Consider the following 18,325-nt stretch of genomic DNA (forward strand, 5'->3'; position numbering starts at 1 on the left):
CAAGTTTTTTAAACTCTCCCAATAATGCCTTCTGCTATAACATAGCAGCTGCCTTTTATATGCACTTAATATATGTTGAGTGTTTTCCATGCATTAATCTCCTATCTGTTATCACTCCCAACTCATTATAAGTCTAGGTGCCACACTTTGCATGCATTTATTCATTTAATCCTCACAACAACTGAAGCAATGGTTTCTAGGATCTTCATTTTACAGATGAGGGTATTGAGAGTTTAAATTCTTGCTGTTAGCTCAGGTTCACACAGGCAGGACGGGGTGGGTTAGAATGTTGGCAGACTGACTCCAGAGCTACTACCCAGTACTGCCTCCTCATACTAAGGAACTTTCCTAGGCCATGCCAGCTGATAAGGGCCCAAGTGAAACCCAGGTAGTCTGTGGCATTTAACCACTGCACTGACTGGCTATAAGTAAACTATTCATCACAACCTATAGGTTAATTTTCATTTCTGATTACAGAGTGGTAAGTTACATATTTATCACATAATTTAGGCTTGCCTAAAATGTCTAGAGGTTTTGTTGTTGTTGTTGTTGTTGCTGTTGTTTGGTTAAAAGCAAGGGTCTCGTTGGGGAAAATATCTTTTTATACACTGAAGGCCTTGTCTTGGACCCAAAGCTGCTCTTCGGGCTTCCTTGGTCACACATGTGCACACACACACACACACACACTCTCTCTCTCTCTCTCACACACACATACACACACAGACACACACACATTTTAATGACACCCATTAGGGATCCAACCTTGGACCCATGGAAACAAGAAAATGACAAAAACACGCAGACAATAGTAAATTCTGGTTTACAGTTGTGAAAAGTCAATGAGGATTGGCTCTGAACAGGGAAAATGAAGCGATCGGAAATTCACTTCTGACTTCAACCACCAACCTTTCAAGGTACACTCATCTAGGCCCTGCAACATCATCCTTTAAATGGGAATAAAATGTCTACGACCATGATCCGGACTTTTTATACAAGACTATAGATTCTGAAAGCACTTGGTAATTTCCCCTTTACAAGACTTGTAACTGGCGTCATGCACAAATAGACCTTTGGCGACAATTTCTGGGGGGAAAAATAATTTCTGAATACAATAATTTTCAAGGAACTCTGAGGAGGCCCAAAGTGTTCCCATACAGGACAGACCCTTAGCCTCCTCCTCTTCCTAGACTTTTTGCCCTTGTGGCTGGAGGGGAAACCCAAACTCCAAAATCAAGTCTGGCTGCTTGCTCATTTCTCGGACCCAGGGCAAAATCGTCTCCAAGTACTGCTGTGGATCCTTGGAAAGGCACTTTCTGTGCAGAGTATTACTGGCACTTTCCATGGGGGCACTTCCACCGCAGGAGTCTGATTTTCGGAGGATGCTGCGTGAGGGATGGACGGAAAGCGGCCGCGGGCAGACGGAGAGCAGGCGCGGACCTGCGGCGCCTCCCAGCCACCCTCCCTCGGGATCAGCCGCCCGGGGCGCTGCTCGGGAGCCCCCAGCCCGCGCGCCCCCGCGCGCACAGCGCCCCCCGCCCCCAGCCCCACCCCCCCGCGCTGGGCGGCCGCGGCCCCGGGACCTCCACCCGGGACCGGCGCGGAAGCCACCCCGGACGCTGGCGTCTCTGCAGGTGCTTCCTTCACGTCCTGGTCTTTTCCCTTCTTCCCCGAGCGGCTCTCGGCCTGACTTATCCGAAGGGGAAACGGCGTGGGGGGGAAGCCGGTGCAGAGCGACTCGGAGGCGACCCGGCCGCCTCTGCCAGGAGGGCGCGCGCTGAGCGTCCGCCCCGGGTCCCCGACGCCGGCCCCTTTAAGAAGCCAAGTCGCTGCTGCCGCGGCCGCCGCTGCTGCTGTTTGTATTGCTAATCCCCTGGAGCCCAGTTTAAAAAAAAAAAAAAAGAGAGAGAGAGAGGAGGGGGGCGGGCAGCTGTCTCTTTAAATGTGATTTCCTTCTATTGTATTTGAATCGTGATCAGGAAAAAGGAAATGAAACCAGAGACAGAGGGAAGCTGAGCGAAAATAGCGGTTCCCGAGAGAGGAGGGAGCCCGGGGAGAGAGGCTCGGCCCCCGCCCCCCCGCCGGCCGGAGGTGCGCGGGGGTCGGGGCGGCGGGGCGGGCGCGCAGGGCCCCGCGGGCGGGCGGCGCGGAGCCGGGGACGGGGACGGCGCGGCCGAGCGGGACCTGCGGCGGCGGCGGCGGCGGCGGCGGCGGCGGCGGGAGCGCGATGGAAGGTTAAGTCCCGAGCAGCGGCGCAGCTGCAGGCGCCCGGCCGGGCTGCGCGCCCCCGCCCGGCCCCCGCCCGGCCCCCGCCCGGCCCCCGGCCCCCGGCCCCCGGCCCCGCCCGCCCCGCCGCCCCCCGGCCCCCGCTCACTCGCTCTCTCTCTCTGGCGTTTGAAGGCAGCGCCGCGACCGTCCTTGAGCGCGGAGGGGCGAGCTCGCCGCCGGAGCGCCGGAGCAAGAGGAGGCGCAGGAGCGGCGGCGGCGCCCGAGCACCCGAGGGGGGCCGCGCCCCGGCCGCCGGCCAGCCCCGCGCCAGCAAGGGAGCGCCCCCGCCGCCGGGCACGCCGCCTCCCTCCCCAATGTCCTCGGCCATCGAGAGGAAGAGCCTGGACCCGTCGGAGTAAGTGCGGCTCCCCCGCCTCGCGCCCCGGGGCTGCAGGTGCGCGCCCGCCGCGTGCCCTTGGCTGCCCCTTCCTCGCGGGCGCCCGCTGGCACCTGTGCGGGCCCCCAGGCCTGGGACGCACCTCTGAGCACGGCGGGCTGGAAAGTTTGCAGGGCGGCGGGCACGGGGCTGGGGGCGGGGGGGCTCGGAGGCGCGCAGGTGCCGTCCCGGAGCATCGCGCTAGGCTCCGCTTCCCCGTCCCCTCTCCCGCGTCCCCTCTCGGTCCCCATTCCCTTTGTCCGTCTGATCCTGGAAAGGGGGACCTTGCAAGTGGAGGCCCCCCGAGCCCCCGACGGCCCCCCTCGCGGCGCGCAGGTGGAGCGCCCGGGACCCGCGGGACAGGCGGCCCGAGCGCCCACCCGGAGCTCCCTCTGGCCTCCAGGGACTTGGGAGCCCCCAAGTCCGCAGTGATCTGGGTACTTGCACCCTCTCCCTTGGGGTGCCCTGAGGGGTGTGTGTGTGTGTGTGTGTGGCTGTGAACCTCCAAAGTTAGCGCACCGTCCTGTGTGTAGGCCAATTCTGGGGGAGCGCTGGCTCATCGCATCTATCACAGTCTCAAAGGGGTTTGGGGTCAGGGAACCAGAGCTCTAATGAGCATTTGCCGCATTTGTTTTCTGAGCCTTGTACCGGTTTGGAATGTCCCCCCTCTTCCCAACCTATACCTCCAACCCATTCTTCGGCGTTAACAAGGGGAGAAAGGGTTGTTTAAGATATCATTTTCCCGTCAGCGCAAATGCCCTTTTAAGATTCATTAGCTGTCTGGTATTGAGAATTTTTATTCCTTTGAAGTCCCCATCTAATCCTTTGAAGGGATTTGTTACACAGACCAAAGGAGCTGGTTAATGACTTGTCCATTTGTGCTTTTAAGAAGCATTTGTTTTCTCTTCTTTTCTTTTCTTTTCCTGCTTTAAAGGAATTGTGCTTTCCTGATTGAAGTCTTCCCCCTCCCCCAGTTGCAGCCCTCTATGGTGTTTATATACCTGGGTTTTACCCTCAGTTACCAGCATAAACACTCAGCATGCTCTTATAAAATACAGGAAGTACCAAGATCCAGTGAGAACATAAACATCACTATTCAGTCTTGAAGGCTCAGACACCAGAAGGCTTATAAGGGGCTAGGTTTATTCTAAGGAAAACACAGCTTCCTTCAACAAATTCTCAGGAGAAAAATAATGTTCATTTTTAAAAGAATGTATCTATGCAGGCATTGAGTTTAAAGGATGGTTTGCACACACACACTATATATATAGACCTGGAATTACAACTTAGCCCTGAGTTTTCAGAGCCTGGGCAAGACCATAGATATGCAGTAAGAGGGGATGGGATGAATTGGTGCCTAATGCCTTTTCGATCAGCAGAACTTAGTCACTAATCCTTTTATTAGAAGATAAATCTGAGGTTTCAGCTCCCTGAAGGAGGTCTGCTCTTTGCAAAGTTTGTGCTTTTTCACTGAGATTAGAAGATTGAAACATCCTAACCTCATAGTACACCAGGCACCTACTGAAGAATGCCCATCCTTCACCTCACTGTTTGCCCAGTAAAGACAGGCTGTAACTGGAAATGGACAAGGTAGTTAGGGAATTACGGCAGCACAAACCCCCTGTCCTTTATTGGAAATTGTTGAGAAACGATCCCAGAAATCCAGGCCGTAGTGATACTCGGGTGTAAAATTCAGGATAGACTCAAGGAGAATATAAGATATTAATTTGAGGGTGAATCCCACCCATTCATTACCTTGGAAATCCACAAAAGATAATGTGATATTATCATTAATTACAAAGCCAGATAGAGCCAATATCTTATCCTGTCCTTTCCTATCTCATCTCAGACCATCACAATGGCTCTTTTGCTTAACATTTCTACTGCCTAATGCTGTCCTACCAGATGCTTCATTGTGTACTTACTGAAAGCCAACTTGGGTCATGACTATCAGCATCACGATGTATGGATACAAGCCTGCCTAGGTGCTTGCAAATGAAACATTTAGACAGAAATCCCGAACATAGAGATTTCCTCTACCGTGGGCATTGGGTGGCCCCTACCACCTCCCTGTGAATAACATGAGCGGTTCATTTTAATTCCAGGCAATTTTGCACCAGCAAAGTGCAAAATTCTCCTTTTTCACAGTTGGTTGGCAGCATCAGCATCAGGGCATGGAGTGTGGTTGAGGTTCCATGAGTGTTTCTGAAAGCCCGAAGTAAGACCATGGGCTGTGGAAAGGGAAGCCATGCATTTCTGAGCTGATGTTTGTGAAAATGCTGGGGATATTATTTTTCAGAAGGGAGAATGGAAGTCCTTATGTATAACCTGTGGAAACAAAGAAAAACAAAAGCAGGCTTCAGTGAATTCTTAAAACTATTTAAAGTCTTGAGGTTTTTTTTTTTTAAGATTTTATTTATTTATTCATGAGAGACACACAGAGAGAGGCAGAGACACAGGCAGAGGGCGAAGCAGGCTCCTCACAGGGACTATCCCTAGACCCGGTTCAGGCCCTGAGCTGAAGGCAGATGCTCAACCACTGAGCCACCCAAGCATCCCTAAAGTCTTGACTTTTTAAAAGAAAACTGACTTGGGTTTCACATTTTCTAATTCTAAAAAAGCATCATCTTATGAAGGGCCCTGAGATCTACGAAGCGTGGACTTGGTTTTGATATTTCTAAATACTCCCAGGGAGGTGTGCGCTTTATAGAAAGAGGCACCTGAAGTTATCAGTGTGTGAGATGGACACTGATTACCTGCATCTCATCGTCCCTAAGTACAACGGGAGCTGAGCTCTGTGGGCACAGGCCAGTCAGGACACGAGGCCACCTGGTAAGTTAGTGTCAGCTAGAAATAAGAGACAGATGTATACCCTCAAGGTACAGAGGAGGAAACTCCCTTTGGGAATCCCATGGTTGGAAGCAGGTCCATTTAAAAAAATATAATAGATTAAAAAAAAAAAAGATTTGTGCTTGAGTAAGGTTCAAAAGAGCACTTAACTCATTAATTGTTGCATATCAACAGGTATTAGGTTTTTCCTAAGTCCCGTTTGGTGCTGGAATAGTTTCTTTCCACTCTCTTTTATTTCCTTTTGGCAAATAAAATTATTTATTTTAAAAAGTAAAACAGTGATATTCAGATTCCAGTGAAGCAAAGTGAACTAGAAATGCTGTCTGGCTTTCTAACAAAGGAACACATCTCATAGGCTTGCCGTTAGCAGTTGCCTGGAGGGAGCTTTCGGAGTCTGTTTCATTGCCTTCCACTCTCTTGCAAATAATCATCACCTCACCCCTTCCTCATTTTCTTTTCTAAATCTACTTTATCCAAACCGGTTTTGCTGTTGTAAATATTTTCACAGGCAGAAAGGTCTACTTAGGGTCCTTTATAAGTCTAGCAATGGCCTTAAAACCTGCGATTTTTCTTCAAGGATTCATTCAGTAGTAAGGATGGGATGCAGAATTTCTGTAAAATAATAATAGTAATAATAATAGTAATAACTAAAAAAATAATAATGAGAATTCCGATTATATCCTGATGGCATTTTTAAGTGGGAAACAAGAAAACAGCCTAAGATAAGTTTTGATCACTCTCTCCTTTCCTCCTCACTTCTGTTTTTTGAGCAGTTGAGAAAGGCGTAGGTTAGTTAGGATGGCGCGGAGAGATTCAGCAGGGAATTCGCAGATGTTTAGCCCTCTGGGTAGTGGGCTGTCCCTGAAGGGAGCAACTCTTCTAGCCTGGAAGGCCTCCTCTGGGGTTCAGCAGTGCCCTTGAGTCTGGAGGCATGGGAGGAGGAAAAAGCAGGAGATACGGCAAGATGCAGAGGGAGAGTGGAAGAAAAAGGAAAAAAATACGTTAAAAAAGAGGGCAGAGGGGCCCGAGCAGTGCTGGGTGGGCAGGGGTGCAGGACCCCTAGAGCCGGCTGGGAGCCTCTAGGGGCCCTGCACTAACTTCAGACCCTGGAGCCTGCAAGGCCGAGCCCGCCCCTCCCCGGCCGAGCCAGCGGGGCCCCTCTGCGGACTCCCGTCCTGCCTCCTAACTCCGGGTCTCCGCCCAGGGCCGCTGCGGCCAGGGTCTCCCTCATGCCTGCTCTTGTCCCCAGGGAGCCAGTGGACGAGGTGCTGCAGATCCCGCCGTCCCTGCTGACATGCGGCGGCTGCCAGCAGAACATCGGGGACCGCTACTTCCTGAAGGCCATCGACCAGTACTGGCACGAGGACTGCCTGAGCTGTGACCTCTGCGGGTGCCGCCTGGGCGAGGTGGGGCGGCGCCTCTACTACAAGCTGGGCCGGAAGCTCTGCAGGAGGGACTACCTCAGGTACCCTCCCTGGGCCTGCACCCTCAGCCCCGACGGTCGGTGGGGTCGGGGGCCCTGAGCGGGGGCCACGGGAGGGCTAGCGCCTCCACTCCTGCCCCCCCCAGATGTCCCCAAGGTTGACTCTCAGCTGCCCCCAGCAGAGGCATTGGGGCTCTTCCTGTTTGAGAAGCATGTTCCAGGACACATTCCTCAGTGGTAAAATGCGAATTCTGTAGGGGTGAGAGAGAGATAAACCCCAAATTCCACCTAGTAGTTCCCTGGGTGGTGTGGAGTCCCCGAGAGGGGAGAGGGCCCCAGGGAGGGATCCACAGGGCTGCACCAGGGACCAGGGGCCCTTGGAGTTGACCACTTTGAGGGTGGGTTCTTAGGGGCACATTTAATGCTTCGGAACATACGTATGGGTCATAAAATACTCTTTTGTAGGACTCTAATATGTGATGTGAAAGCCCCAAGCTTTCCACGGTGACAGGGCTGCTGCCCGTGGGAGTCCTGGCACCACGGCTTCCTCGCTCTGTGACCTTGGGCATGTTCTCCAGCCTTAATTTCCCCCCCCCCATAAAAATGGGGGTAGTAACAGCAGCTCCCTCCAAGGAGGAGGTGAGGGTGTGATGGGGCACCACGGTAAACTACGTGGCTGGGTGCGTGCCTATCTAGAGGCTAGCTGCTCTTGTAATTAGCCCTCATGACATTCTCATTAAGTCTTCTCCTACCTAATGAACAGAGATGGAAGAAAGGAAGGGAAAAATAGGAACTCTGCGACACCCCCAGCGGGAGGCAGGAGCTGAGGACAACCCTGATGCTCCCCGTCATACTGTTGGCCATGTGAATATTCCGGCACTCAACGAGTGCCTTTGCCCGGAATGTTCTAGCATTTCCAGTTTCATATTAGCTGCTGTGGAGGTAACTCTGTGCCCTCTACTGTCAGATCTGCTCAACTGTATAGCTGTCAGTTGTTTTTTTTTTTTTTTTTCTGCCATCTTCCTGTGGCAGAGGGTCTGTGGAGCATGCAGCCCTAATGCATTAGGACCACCCAACCCAGGGAAGCTCGTTTAGACTCCAGTGCCCTTGGCTGCCAGGCTACCTCTTCCTCCTAAACCTGCCCTCAGAGCTTTTTACATTAAAAAAAAAAAAAAATTCAGGCAATTCCACGGTGAAGGAAGCTTATCTGTTTACCCAGAGACTGATAGAATAAGCTTTTTTTTTTCTTTCTAAATTCTCTGATAAAGTCCTTGCAAATTTAGTGGTTCAGAGAAAATAAGTAGAGTCTTCAATGATCACGATTATAATTTTGGTCCATTTTTTTTTTATTAAGTTACAAGCAAATGGAACTGGGATAAATAGAGACCTGATTTTGCTGGCGACCAGTTTGCCAAGTCAGTGCAGAAAGCAGACCGATAAATGATTCCCATTGGGCCCCCCTGACTACATCCCTGTCAAATCATTTGAATCTTATTAAATGAAGTGCAGATAGAGTAAGGTCAGAAGAGCCCCGGCTTCTCCCTATCTCTATGGTTTTATGTAACGTTCAGGAATAAACCCGGTGCCGCCTGGGCTTGTTCATCTTTTGCATTTTTAAAAAGAAGAGGAAAAAAATTGTCTGGGAGAACCCAGTGTTAATTAACTTGTGTCTTGGTGACATGAAATAATTCTTCTCCCTGCTACATTCCTAGGCAACATGTTAATTAACTCTGTGTTAGGCAAGCCTTTCCAGCCATCCCTTAATATTTATATTATTGTTATGAAAATGGGCAGGAGAAAGCTTAAGACATTGACACCTCCTGACAGAGGAGAAAAACCTTTTTTTTTTTTGCTTCAGGGAACGTCCTTTAACCTTGGACTAGCTTACTTCCATTCTTAACATATCTGACAGCGTCTTTTTAAAAAGGCAAGTTGGGAGAGTGAATAGATGGGAGGTCCCGTGATGGGGTTCAGGCCTTCTTCCTCCCCAGGAGAACTTCTCCTCCTCCTCCTGAGGATTGCCTACAGCCTGCCTGTTACAGTCCTTTTCAGACATTTAGCCTCAAATATTCATGAGATCCCAGTGCAAATCTGAACCCTGCTGCTGTTGCTACTGCTGGGCTGTGTTTCTGGGAACCTAACAGTAGCTGTTAATGTCAGTGCAGGGCCCCCAGATTCCCTTGTATCCCTTTCTACCAACTTTTGCGTACAATGCACCCCACCTCCCAGTGGTTTTACTTGCAACAGCCAACACCTGCATCTGTTAGGGCCAGAAGCCTGCCCACTGTCCCCGCACTGCCGGTGGGACCTTAACATCGACTGTTGAGCCATGGCTGGCACTTGCAGGAGCACCAAAGCCTTGCAACCTTGCCTGGAGCCAGGCGGACTCTGAGAGATGCAGAAACCTAACATGCCATCTGCCCTGAGCTCCCCTCGGAGGGCCTTTGCTGCAGATTGCAACTTTGCTGGTCTTCCTCCCCTTCTACCCAGCTTCCCTTGCCTCTTCCCAGCTTCCCCTGAGAATACATCCTTGAGAATTCCTCTCCTCCGGGTCTGCTTCTGGGATATCCAGCCTAAGGTACCAATTCTTGGGGCCAGAGGTAAATGCTCAAATTAGATGTCAGGTCCTGGTTTATTTTTCCTCTTAGTAGAATCCCAGCATGCCAGAGCTGGAAGGGACCGCAGAGGCCTTTTCTTCCGCTTCCCGTGCTTTATAGCCCACGACACAGAGGTCAGAAGAGAGGATGTCATTTGCTCCAGGGCACCCGGCTGGTTAGAGGGACCTGAACTTGCCTCCCAAATATTCATCCGTTGTCCCTCCCCCTCATTAACTGCCTGATGTGTATTGTAATTTACCCCCAACTTCCCTTTAATAAATGCTCTCCTTCCTTAAGGGTCACATACCCCAGGTGTTGGCTTCATGCCTGGCACACGGTTTGGTGAGTCGTTTATCTTTGCTCAGTCCCGAACTCAACTTACTGAACAGTCAGGAAACCAGAACTGGCTTTCCACTCCGAGCTCCAAGGTAGCACTCTCCTACAGCTCCACCATCTGCTACGATGGGAGAAAATGCTCTTCACCCCCGTAATGAGCTTGCTCCCAGGTGGTGCCTTGGAAACACTCAGAGATCCTCAAATGCAAAGCAGGATTCGGAGGGAAATTAGCTGAAGCTGGCTCTCACTATCAGAGTGTCTTCTTGATTTCATCCATTCTGCCCAAACATTTCCAAATTTGCCAACTGCCCCATCTCCCCTCCAGCCTCTCAGGATGTACCAGTGGATTCTCTGCCATCCTAAGCGAGTAAGAACTTCCAATAAGAAGCTGCATTTACCTAAAACTGTCCTAAAGGTTTTACGTGGAAGGGGCAGGCTCACATGCCTTGTCATCAGGCACCTGTGAAAATGACTTCCTGTGGCAGGACGGTGCCAGATGCCAGTACACCTGACCTGTGTGAAAGCACAGCCCGTTCTGGCTTAGCCTTTGACGGTGGGCGCTTTGACAAGGCTCCGTTTGATCTTTCTCGTAGCCCAGTGTGGCAGATGCTGTGGTCACTGCCACTGCAGCAGCTCACAGGGGCCTGAGGTCCCACCACGGTCACGCAGTGCTCAGGGCTAGTCCTGGACGTGCATGGTTTCACTCTTGCAGGCTGACCACAAAACTTCAACCTGCCTCGGAATCGCCTGGAAGTGCTCCTTAACACACAGGCCCCCCCCCCGCCCCCCCTCCCAGTGTCTCAAGTGGAAGGCCTGAGAATTTGCAGTTGCTAGCAAGCCCCCAGGTGACCAGATGCTGTGGGTCCCGGGACCACAGCTCGAGAACCACCACACCGGGCTCCACCGTGTTGCCTTTCCCACCTTGACATTGAATATTGCTTGAAATGAGTGACTGAGGCTTAGGGGAGTCTTGATTTCAGTGTCGAAAGAGAAGTCTCTCTGGAGATTCACGCCAGTGGGGCAGCTGAGGACCTTGAAGTATGGGGAGATGCTCTTTGTCTCCCAGATCTGAGACACGGTTAACTACACCCAGTGTCTTCTGTTGGATTCCCTCCGACTCCTAGAAGCTGGGGCCCCGGCGAACAGTAGGCCCATTTTAGCTTACAGAGGAGTGGAGACCAGCCCTCCCCACAGGTAGGATCGGTGTCTGTTGACATTATGGAACCTGGGAACCTCAGGAACATGCCCATTTTGCTGCATTCCGGCTCAGCCCCCCTCAAAGGGCCCCCAGGGATTTACTCCAACTCTTCTTCTAGAATGAAAGTCCCCCTGGGAGGGGGCACACAGTACATGCCTAACCTCTTAATTCGAATCACTTCAGCTAAGGTACCTCTCCACAGAAGAGGGGTCGAGGGCAGCTTAAAGTGGGGAGAGCTCAGAAACGGGCAGGTTATGCCAAACACATGCCACGGGTTGCAGCCTCATCCCAGAGTACCCTCTTCCCTCTAGGAAAGACTCCATGAGCCTCCTGGGACCCACCTCTTCCTTGCTTCCTGACAGGTTGGATGTTGAGCCTCTTGTATGGAACCCATCCTCAAGCCCTTTCTTCCAGTTTTGCCTCTCCTTAGTGTTTCTTTCTGTTCTCTCCTCCCAGGCTTTTTGGCCAAGATGGTCTCTGTGCATCCTGTGACAAGCGGATCCGTGCCTACGAGATGACGATGCGGGTGAAAGACAAAGTGTATCACCTGGAATGTTTCAAATGCGCCGCCTGTCAGAAGCATTTCTGTGTGGGCGACAGATATCTCCTCATCAACTCCGACATAGTGTGCGAACAGGACATCTACGAGTGGACTAAGATCAATGGAATGATCTAGGCCAGAGTCCCCCAGCCTCTCTGGGGGCAGGCATTTCGCTGAAGTCACTGTCTCCATGAGGTCTTCACTCTTGGGCACTCTGGGGGTTTGAGGGTGGGATGAGGCATTTCTTAGGGGTTGGTGGACCCTCCGTGGGCACCAAGACATGGCATCCAAGTGACGTAATACAAGGGACAAGACTAAATGCGACAAAATGACCAGTCTTTAGGGAGAACTTATGGACAATGGCCACAGCCTATCCGTAGTAACTGACACAATTAGTGAAGAAGAGGAGTGTTGGGGGGCAGGTGGGTGGGTGTCATCATCCTACGGAGAGGGACTTGTGTAAAGAACCGTTAGGACCTTGACCCTTGAAAACTAGAGATGTGCAATTGATTTCTTTTCTTCCTGGCTTTTATGACAACCCTGCTCCAATCACTGTCCTCCACACAGGGAAGGACAGAGAGGAGAGTGTCCCTCCTTTCTCCTTGGCCACCTTCCCAAGGCCTTTGGACCCAAGGGAAACTGCATGGAGACACATTTCAGTTGAGAATGGAAATTGCAACTTTTAACCAAACGATTATTTAAAGCAATGCTAATGAGTCACTGTTTTTAGACACCCTGGTTTGGAGATGAGCTGTTCCACAGATTGTTTCTATACAAATGTAAATCTAAAAACAAAAGTTGTTCAACTATTTTATTATCTTAGATTATATCAAAGTATTTGTTGTGTGTAGTCAAAAAAACTCCGCAGACAATAAAAATGACAGACTAAAATGAAGTGTTGTTTACTTGATTATGATTCATAATTTGGGCTGGCAGGAAAATGGCTTTTTAGACTGTAAAGGAGACATAAATAAGCAATTTACTTTTAGGTCAAATAAAAACTTCCATTTATTGCTAGGGTTTATACGAGGCAGGCACGTTTCTGTATTACTAGCAATTATATAACAGGTCATCATGTAGCTCAGAGGGATGTAGAATAATTAAATTGTTATTGTAAAATGTGCATTTCACTTCAGCATTGTATGGAACGAACGGAAGGCAAGATCATTGCCTTTGGGAAACCTGTAACCTAGAAAGGACACAAATACATAAAACAGATTCCCTTTGGGAGAGAAGGTAATTACCTAGCTTGAAATGTGGCAAAGATGCTGAGCTTGACACTTCGATTTTCCAAGACGTGTGTCTCAGGGTATTTTATGACAAGTGGTTAAGAGGACCTTACTTTGAGGATTTAAAGCAGGGCATCTTGGTTAGTGCCTCCTCCTTCCAGACTCTTCAGGCCCCCATGACCTGACTCAGAGCGCCACCTGCTGGCCCTCACCTCTCCGCTGGCTACTTCGAGACCGGCCCGAGTGAGAGACCAACCTAGCTGGCTGCACTTCTCAATTGTTTCATAAAAATATTGGCGAGCACCAAGAAGTCTGAATGTGTTTAATTACCAAGACATCAGAAATACGCATCTAATACTACAGTTAATTAGCTGTGGTATTCCTTTAAAACTTCCATCACCAAAGTATGTATGTATGTATGTATTTATTTATTTATTTATTTATTTATTTATTCATTCATTCTTCTAGAGAAGAAATAATTAAATGACGATTCTTGGTCGATAAGATGCTAAAAGTGGTTGGGAAACTTCAAGGTGGCCTATTTAAAGGAAACCTAATTATATTGCATTAGCGACTCAGGTGGTGGTGACTTGCTGCCAGGGAGGGGATGTTTGTTCTAAACCAACAAAAGGGATGTGGTTCTCAAATTGTGGTCCTGGATCAGCATTATCAGCATCACTCGAAATGAAGTGGTTTATTGAATTTTTTTTTTAAATTCAAACATTAAACTTTAGTAAAAGTTATCAATTAGGGACACCTGGGTGGCTCAGCGGTTAAGTGTCTGCTTCCGGCCCAGGGTGTGATCTCTGGATCCTGGGATCGAGTCCCACATCAGGCTCCCTGCATGGAACCTGTTTCTCCCTCTGCCTGTGTCTCTGCCTCTCTCAGTGTGTCTCTCATGAATAAATAGATAAAAATCTTTAAAAAATGTTATCAATTAAAAATGAAGATTCGGGGGTTCTACCCCAGACAGAATGAACCAGAAACTCCGGCAATGGGGCTCAGCTATCTGTGCTTTAACGTGCCCTAAAGATGATTCTGACTCATGCTCAAGTTTGAGAATAGCTATTCTCAAACATTCCACAGTTAGATCATGTGCTCTTAGGTTGTTAATTGTTAATATTTGACATAAAGGTTAAATCAGTAACTTTTCTACATGTAGACAAGCACTGTCTGTTCATGGCCCCTAAACTGAAAAGTTATGCATAATTTTGTCACTCAGCCAACAACTGTTATCTACCAAGTCAGTTACACTGCAATCCACCATTTTTAACCATATCAACATTAATCACAATAACAACTATAATTATATATATTAGCTATGTAACTATCTTGTAGGCAGTTATCAGGGCAAAATAAAAATTATTCTTGCTTTGGAAATGTAAACTTTATTATTAACCCCCATTGTAATACAACACAAAATTTAAAAATTCAGCCAATAAAGCCATCCTCAATAAAGCAATAATGAATATCTTCCATGTGTCAATGGTACGGGACATCTTGCAGAATTGTGAATGTCCAGGCAGAGTGTGACAAGTCCCCCCAAAGGCCCATGTCTAACCCACAATGGACTTGAGAGGAAAAACACGTAGACAGACTTCATGAGGGACCAGCTCCTGGAGTCTACCTGTGGTCCTTGCCTGAGTGTGTAACCCGTGTGCCCTAGACCCAGAGTCAGAAAAAACAAACACCTGCTCCCTTCCCTGGTCTGTGCCTTAATTCAGCATTTTGCAGGAACATTTTGCTTCCTCTCACCTCATTAATGTCTTATGTCCTGAACCAGCTTCCCTTTATTGCCGTCTCTAATAGAGCCACTGCTACTCAGGGAATATTGGAATCCTACAGAGTTAAAATAGAGCACTGGCTAGGAACTTCATCATCTCAAGACTTGGATTTGAATTACAGGGACATGATTTTATTTACTTAACAAACACATACCACTTACCATGTGCCAGGCACTATTCTAGGTGCTTTACAAGTATTAACTCTTTTAATCCACACAACAGCCCTAGGTGGCAGTTTCTATTTATTATCATCCACATTTTACTGACAGGGAAACTGAAGCATAGATGAGTTTAGTAACTTGCCTACCGTCCTACAGCTAATAAATGACATGAGTAGGTTGCAACTGAGGACCTTTGCCCTCTGCTCTGCTGCCTCTTTCTTAGGCAGAAACTCAAGTTTCTCATCTGCACAATAGGAAAAACTAATACTTTTCTCCCCTGGGCTATTTGAAAGCATTTGAGTTCAGTCTAGCTAGAAATGTAACCAAGGCATAACAGTACAAGATTAGCACCCTAATAAAGATATGTAAAAAGTGCTATGGAAACATAGATAAGGAAATAATTAAATCAGACCAGGGGTGGCTAACTGGAGGAAAGAGGAAATCACATTTGAAATGACCCTGGACCAGGATGGAGGTGGCAAGGCAAGAGCAAAGACTCAGAGACCTTGCCTTTGCAGGGCAAGTAGGCAAGTAAGCCCAGAGTTTCCATGGTGGTGGTGTGCTTTGCCTGGGGAGGGGCTGGGGCCCAGGAGGAAATGAGGTTTTCTGCAATTTTGAGACCAAGTGACAAATCAAAATCAAACCAAGGAAACTGGGTGAAGGGGAGGAGGGGGAAGGAGGGAGCAAGATGGGCCTGGAACATCTCATTTTGCCAGAAAGCAAGGAAGTACTAAAAAAGGTGGGGGATGGAGGGAGGGGTGGAGGGCCGAAATAGGAATGTCACAAGAACCAGAAGCCAGCCAGGTTGAAGGTACTATCAATAGCCAAATCTGGGACAATTTGACCAACCAAATAATTAAGGACAGTAATGAGTTACCAACCACTACGGGGGGGTTAAGAACCTGTGCTCTCATACCAATAGTAAGTAAATGGAGAAAAGGGAAGACTTGCTCACAGCATAAACTTGAGTGCCAACTGGTCAATGTGAAGACTGTATGGGAGTCAGAAGAATCATCATTTGCAACCATCATAGTAAGATGATAGAATCAAACAAGAATCATTAATAGTTGCTAGATTTCAACAGAGAAAGAGCAGGGTATTTGAGCGGTCCTAAAGTGCCTTCCCACATATTGCTCATTAGTTGCAAGGGGGAAAACCAGTAATTACACAGTGGAGAAATTGGATAACACCTTGTCCAAGTGATCGATAAGGGGCAGACGGACACTGCGTACCTCCAGGTGTGACACTCTGTAGGGGTGGAAATGTCCCAGATTCAAGAAGGCTAAGGAAGCGTGACAACTAAATCTGATACATGGCCCTTTACTGAATCTAGTCCTGGAGGGGGGAAAATGCTATGAAGGACATCATTGGGCCAGTTGATAAAATCAGAATATGAAAGTATATGTTAGTTCAAAGTATTGCACAAATATTAAATTTATTCAGGTGATAACTATACTGTGGTTATGTAAAAGAATATCCTTATCATTAGGAAATACCATGGAAACATTTAAGAATAAGGGGTAATAATGTATGTAACTTATTCTCAAGTGATTGAGAAATATATATATGTGTGTGTTGGGGAGTAAATAAATGGTAAAGCAAATGAGGTAAAATGTTAACAGGCGAATCTACATAAAAGATATACAAGTGTAATTTTTTTAAGAGATGTTATTTATTTGTTTGAGAGAAAGAGAGTGAGTGAGCACAAGCAGAACAGTGGCAGAGGGAGAGGGAGAAGCAGGCTTCTTGTGGTACAGGGAGCCCAACGCGGGGCTCAATCCCAGGACCCCGGGATCATAGCCTGAGGCAAAGACAGACGTTTAACTGACTGAGCCACCCACGTGTCCCAAGTGTAGTATATTTATTCTTGCAATTTTTCTATAAGTTTGATACTATATACAAATAAAAAAAAAACCTTTTTTAAAAAATTCAGGATTTAACCTTTGTTTGGAGCTTTCGGTTCAATTAGGAGAATAGGAGAGATAAAGAGAGGTAAAATAGATTTAAAAGTTAGTGATATACTACTATCCATTTGTCACCATTTTAATGTACTTTTGACCTTAGGAATAAAGGTCATTGGGCACCTGGGTGGCTGAGTGGTTGAGCGTCTGCCTTCGGCTTAGGTCATGATCCCAGGGTCCTGGGATCGAGTCCCAGTCAGGCTCCCCACAGGGAGCCTGCTTCTCCCTCTGCCTGTGTCTCTGCCTCTCTCTGTGTGTGTCTTTTGTGAATAAATAAACCAAATCTTAAAAAAGAAAGAAAAAAGAAAAAGAAGAAAGAAAGAAAGAAAGAAAGAAAGAAAGAAAGAAAGAAAGAAAGAAAGAAAGAAAAAGAAAGAAAGAAGAAAGAAAGAAAGTCTTGTATCTCAAGCAAGCAATGCCAAACACACACACATATAATGTGAATGATGTGTTTAGGAGGATTCACTTAGTGCCAATTTTTAAAGCAGGTTATTTCTCAAACTTCTAAAATGAGCTTACTACAAATTCTGCATTTCCTTTGTAATTAGGATCAAGATTTAATCATCTGGCTCTGAAATGTGTGTATGAAAGGACCAGGAATCTAAGCTATAATATTTTGTACATAGATCTAAGAATTGAGTTAAAAGAAGTTTCAAAGCAGTAAGGTCACTTCCGTTCTCTACCAGTGGCTATGCATTAATTCTCCCATAAAATCATCATTTCTCTGAGTTAATAGAATCTTTGAAGCTAAATCAAGTCAATTTCCATTGTCACATTGTGGAGCTTTTGAACTGCGCTCACTGAATTATCCTATTTGGTGGCTACCTTGAAGATGGCTTTGTGGTGATCCGAAGTAAACCCCCGGCAGCAGCTTCTGTGTGCCCTAGCCTTTTCACCCCACCCCATTCATTTAATTACTTAATGGCAGCTCAAAGCAAATGCCCACCACCTTAGATATATAGTAGGCAAAACAGATATCAAGGCAATGGAATGTGATAGAAAGAACACTAAAATAGACATTAAAAATCTGATTTTGCCTCTAATTAAGGGTACGTCTTTAAGCAGACCTCAGTTTCCCCATTTGCACAATGAGGTACTTATTGTAGATTATCTCTAGGAAATTGGTATTCAAAATGTGATTTACAGACTGTTAAGTATGGATATTGGGATTAAGGGTTTGTAATAGCCAGTCTCCGAAATGCCCCCAGTGATTCTCGCTTATGTCCCCTTTTTCCACATCAAGTAGGGCTAATCTGTCTCACCAGTAGGATGTTGCAGAAATGACAGAGTGTGGCTTCTGAGGTTAGGTCATAAAAGACTTTGTGGCTTCCACCATGCAGTCTCTTGGATCACTTGCTGTGGAGAAAACCAGCTGTGATGCCATGAAGCTGTTCAAACAGCTTCATGGGGAAAGAATACTTTCCTTCATGAAAGTCATGAAAGAATACTTCAAGTTTGGGAACAAGTCAAAGATGCCTACTAGCATAACTTCTATTCAATATTGTACCAGAGCTTCTAACCAATGATGTAAAAGAGAAAAGAAATTGAAAGCATATGAATCAGAAAAGAAGCAAAATTATCTTTTCATAAACAGCATGATTATC

General features: G+C 47.6%; 1 protein-coding gene across 1 annotated transcript; it reads left to right on the plus strand.

Annotated features, from left to right (window-relative positions):
• Nucleotides 1-1,892: 1,892 nt before the first annotated feature.
• Nucleotides 1,893-12,481, plus strand: LMO2 (LIM domain only 2; the record flags this gene model as incomplete). The annotated part of the gene is made up of 4 exons (XM_038564464.1): nucleotides 1,893-2,088; nucleotides 2,398-2,620; nucleotides 6,741-6,956; nucleotides 11,502-12,481. Coding segments are annotated over 4 exons (855 nt in total), but the record flags the coding sequence as incomplete, so codon positions are not given.
• Nucleotides 12,482-18,325: the final 5,844 nt, after the last annotated feature.

The sequence above is a fragment of the Canis lupus genome, chromosome 18 (genome assembly GCF_011100685.1).
Source record: "Canis lupus familiaris isolate Mischka breed German Shepherd chromosome 18, alternate assembly UU_Cfam_GSD_1.0, whole genome shotgun sequence".
Classification (NCBI taxonomy): Eukaryota; Metazoa; Chordata; class Mammalia; order Carnivora; family Canidae; genus Canis; species Canis lupus.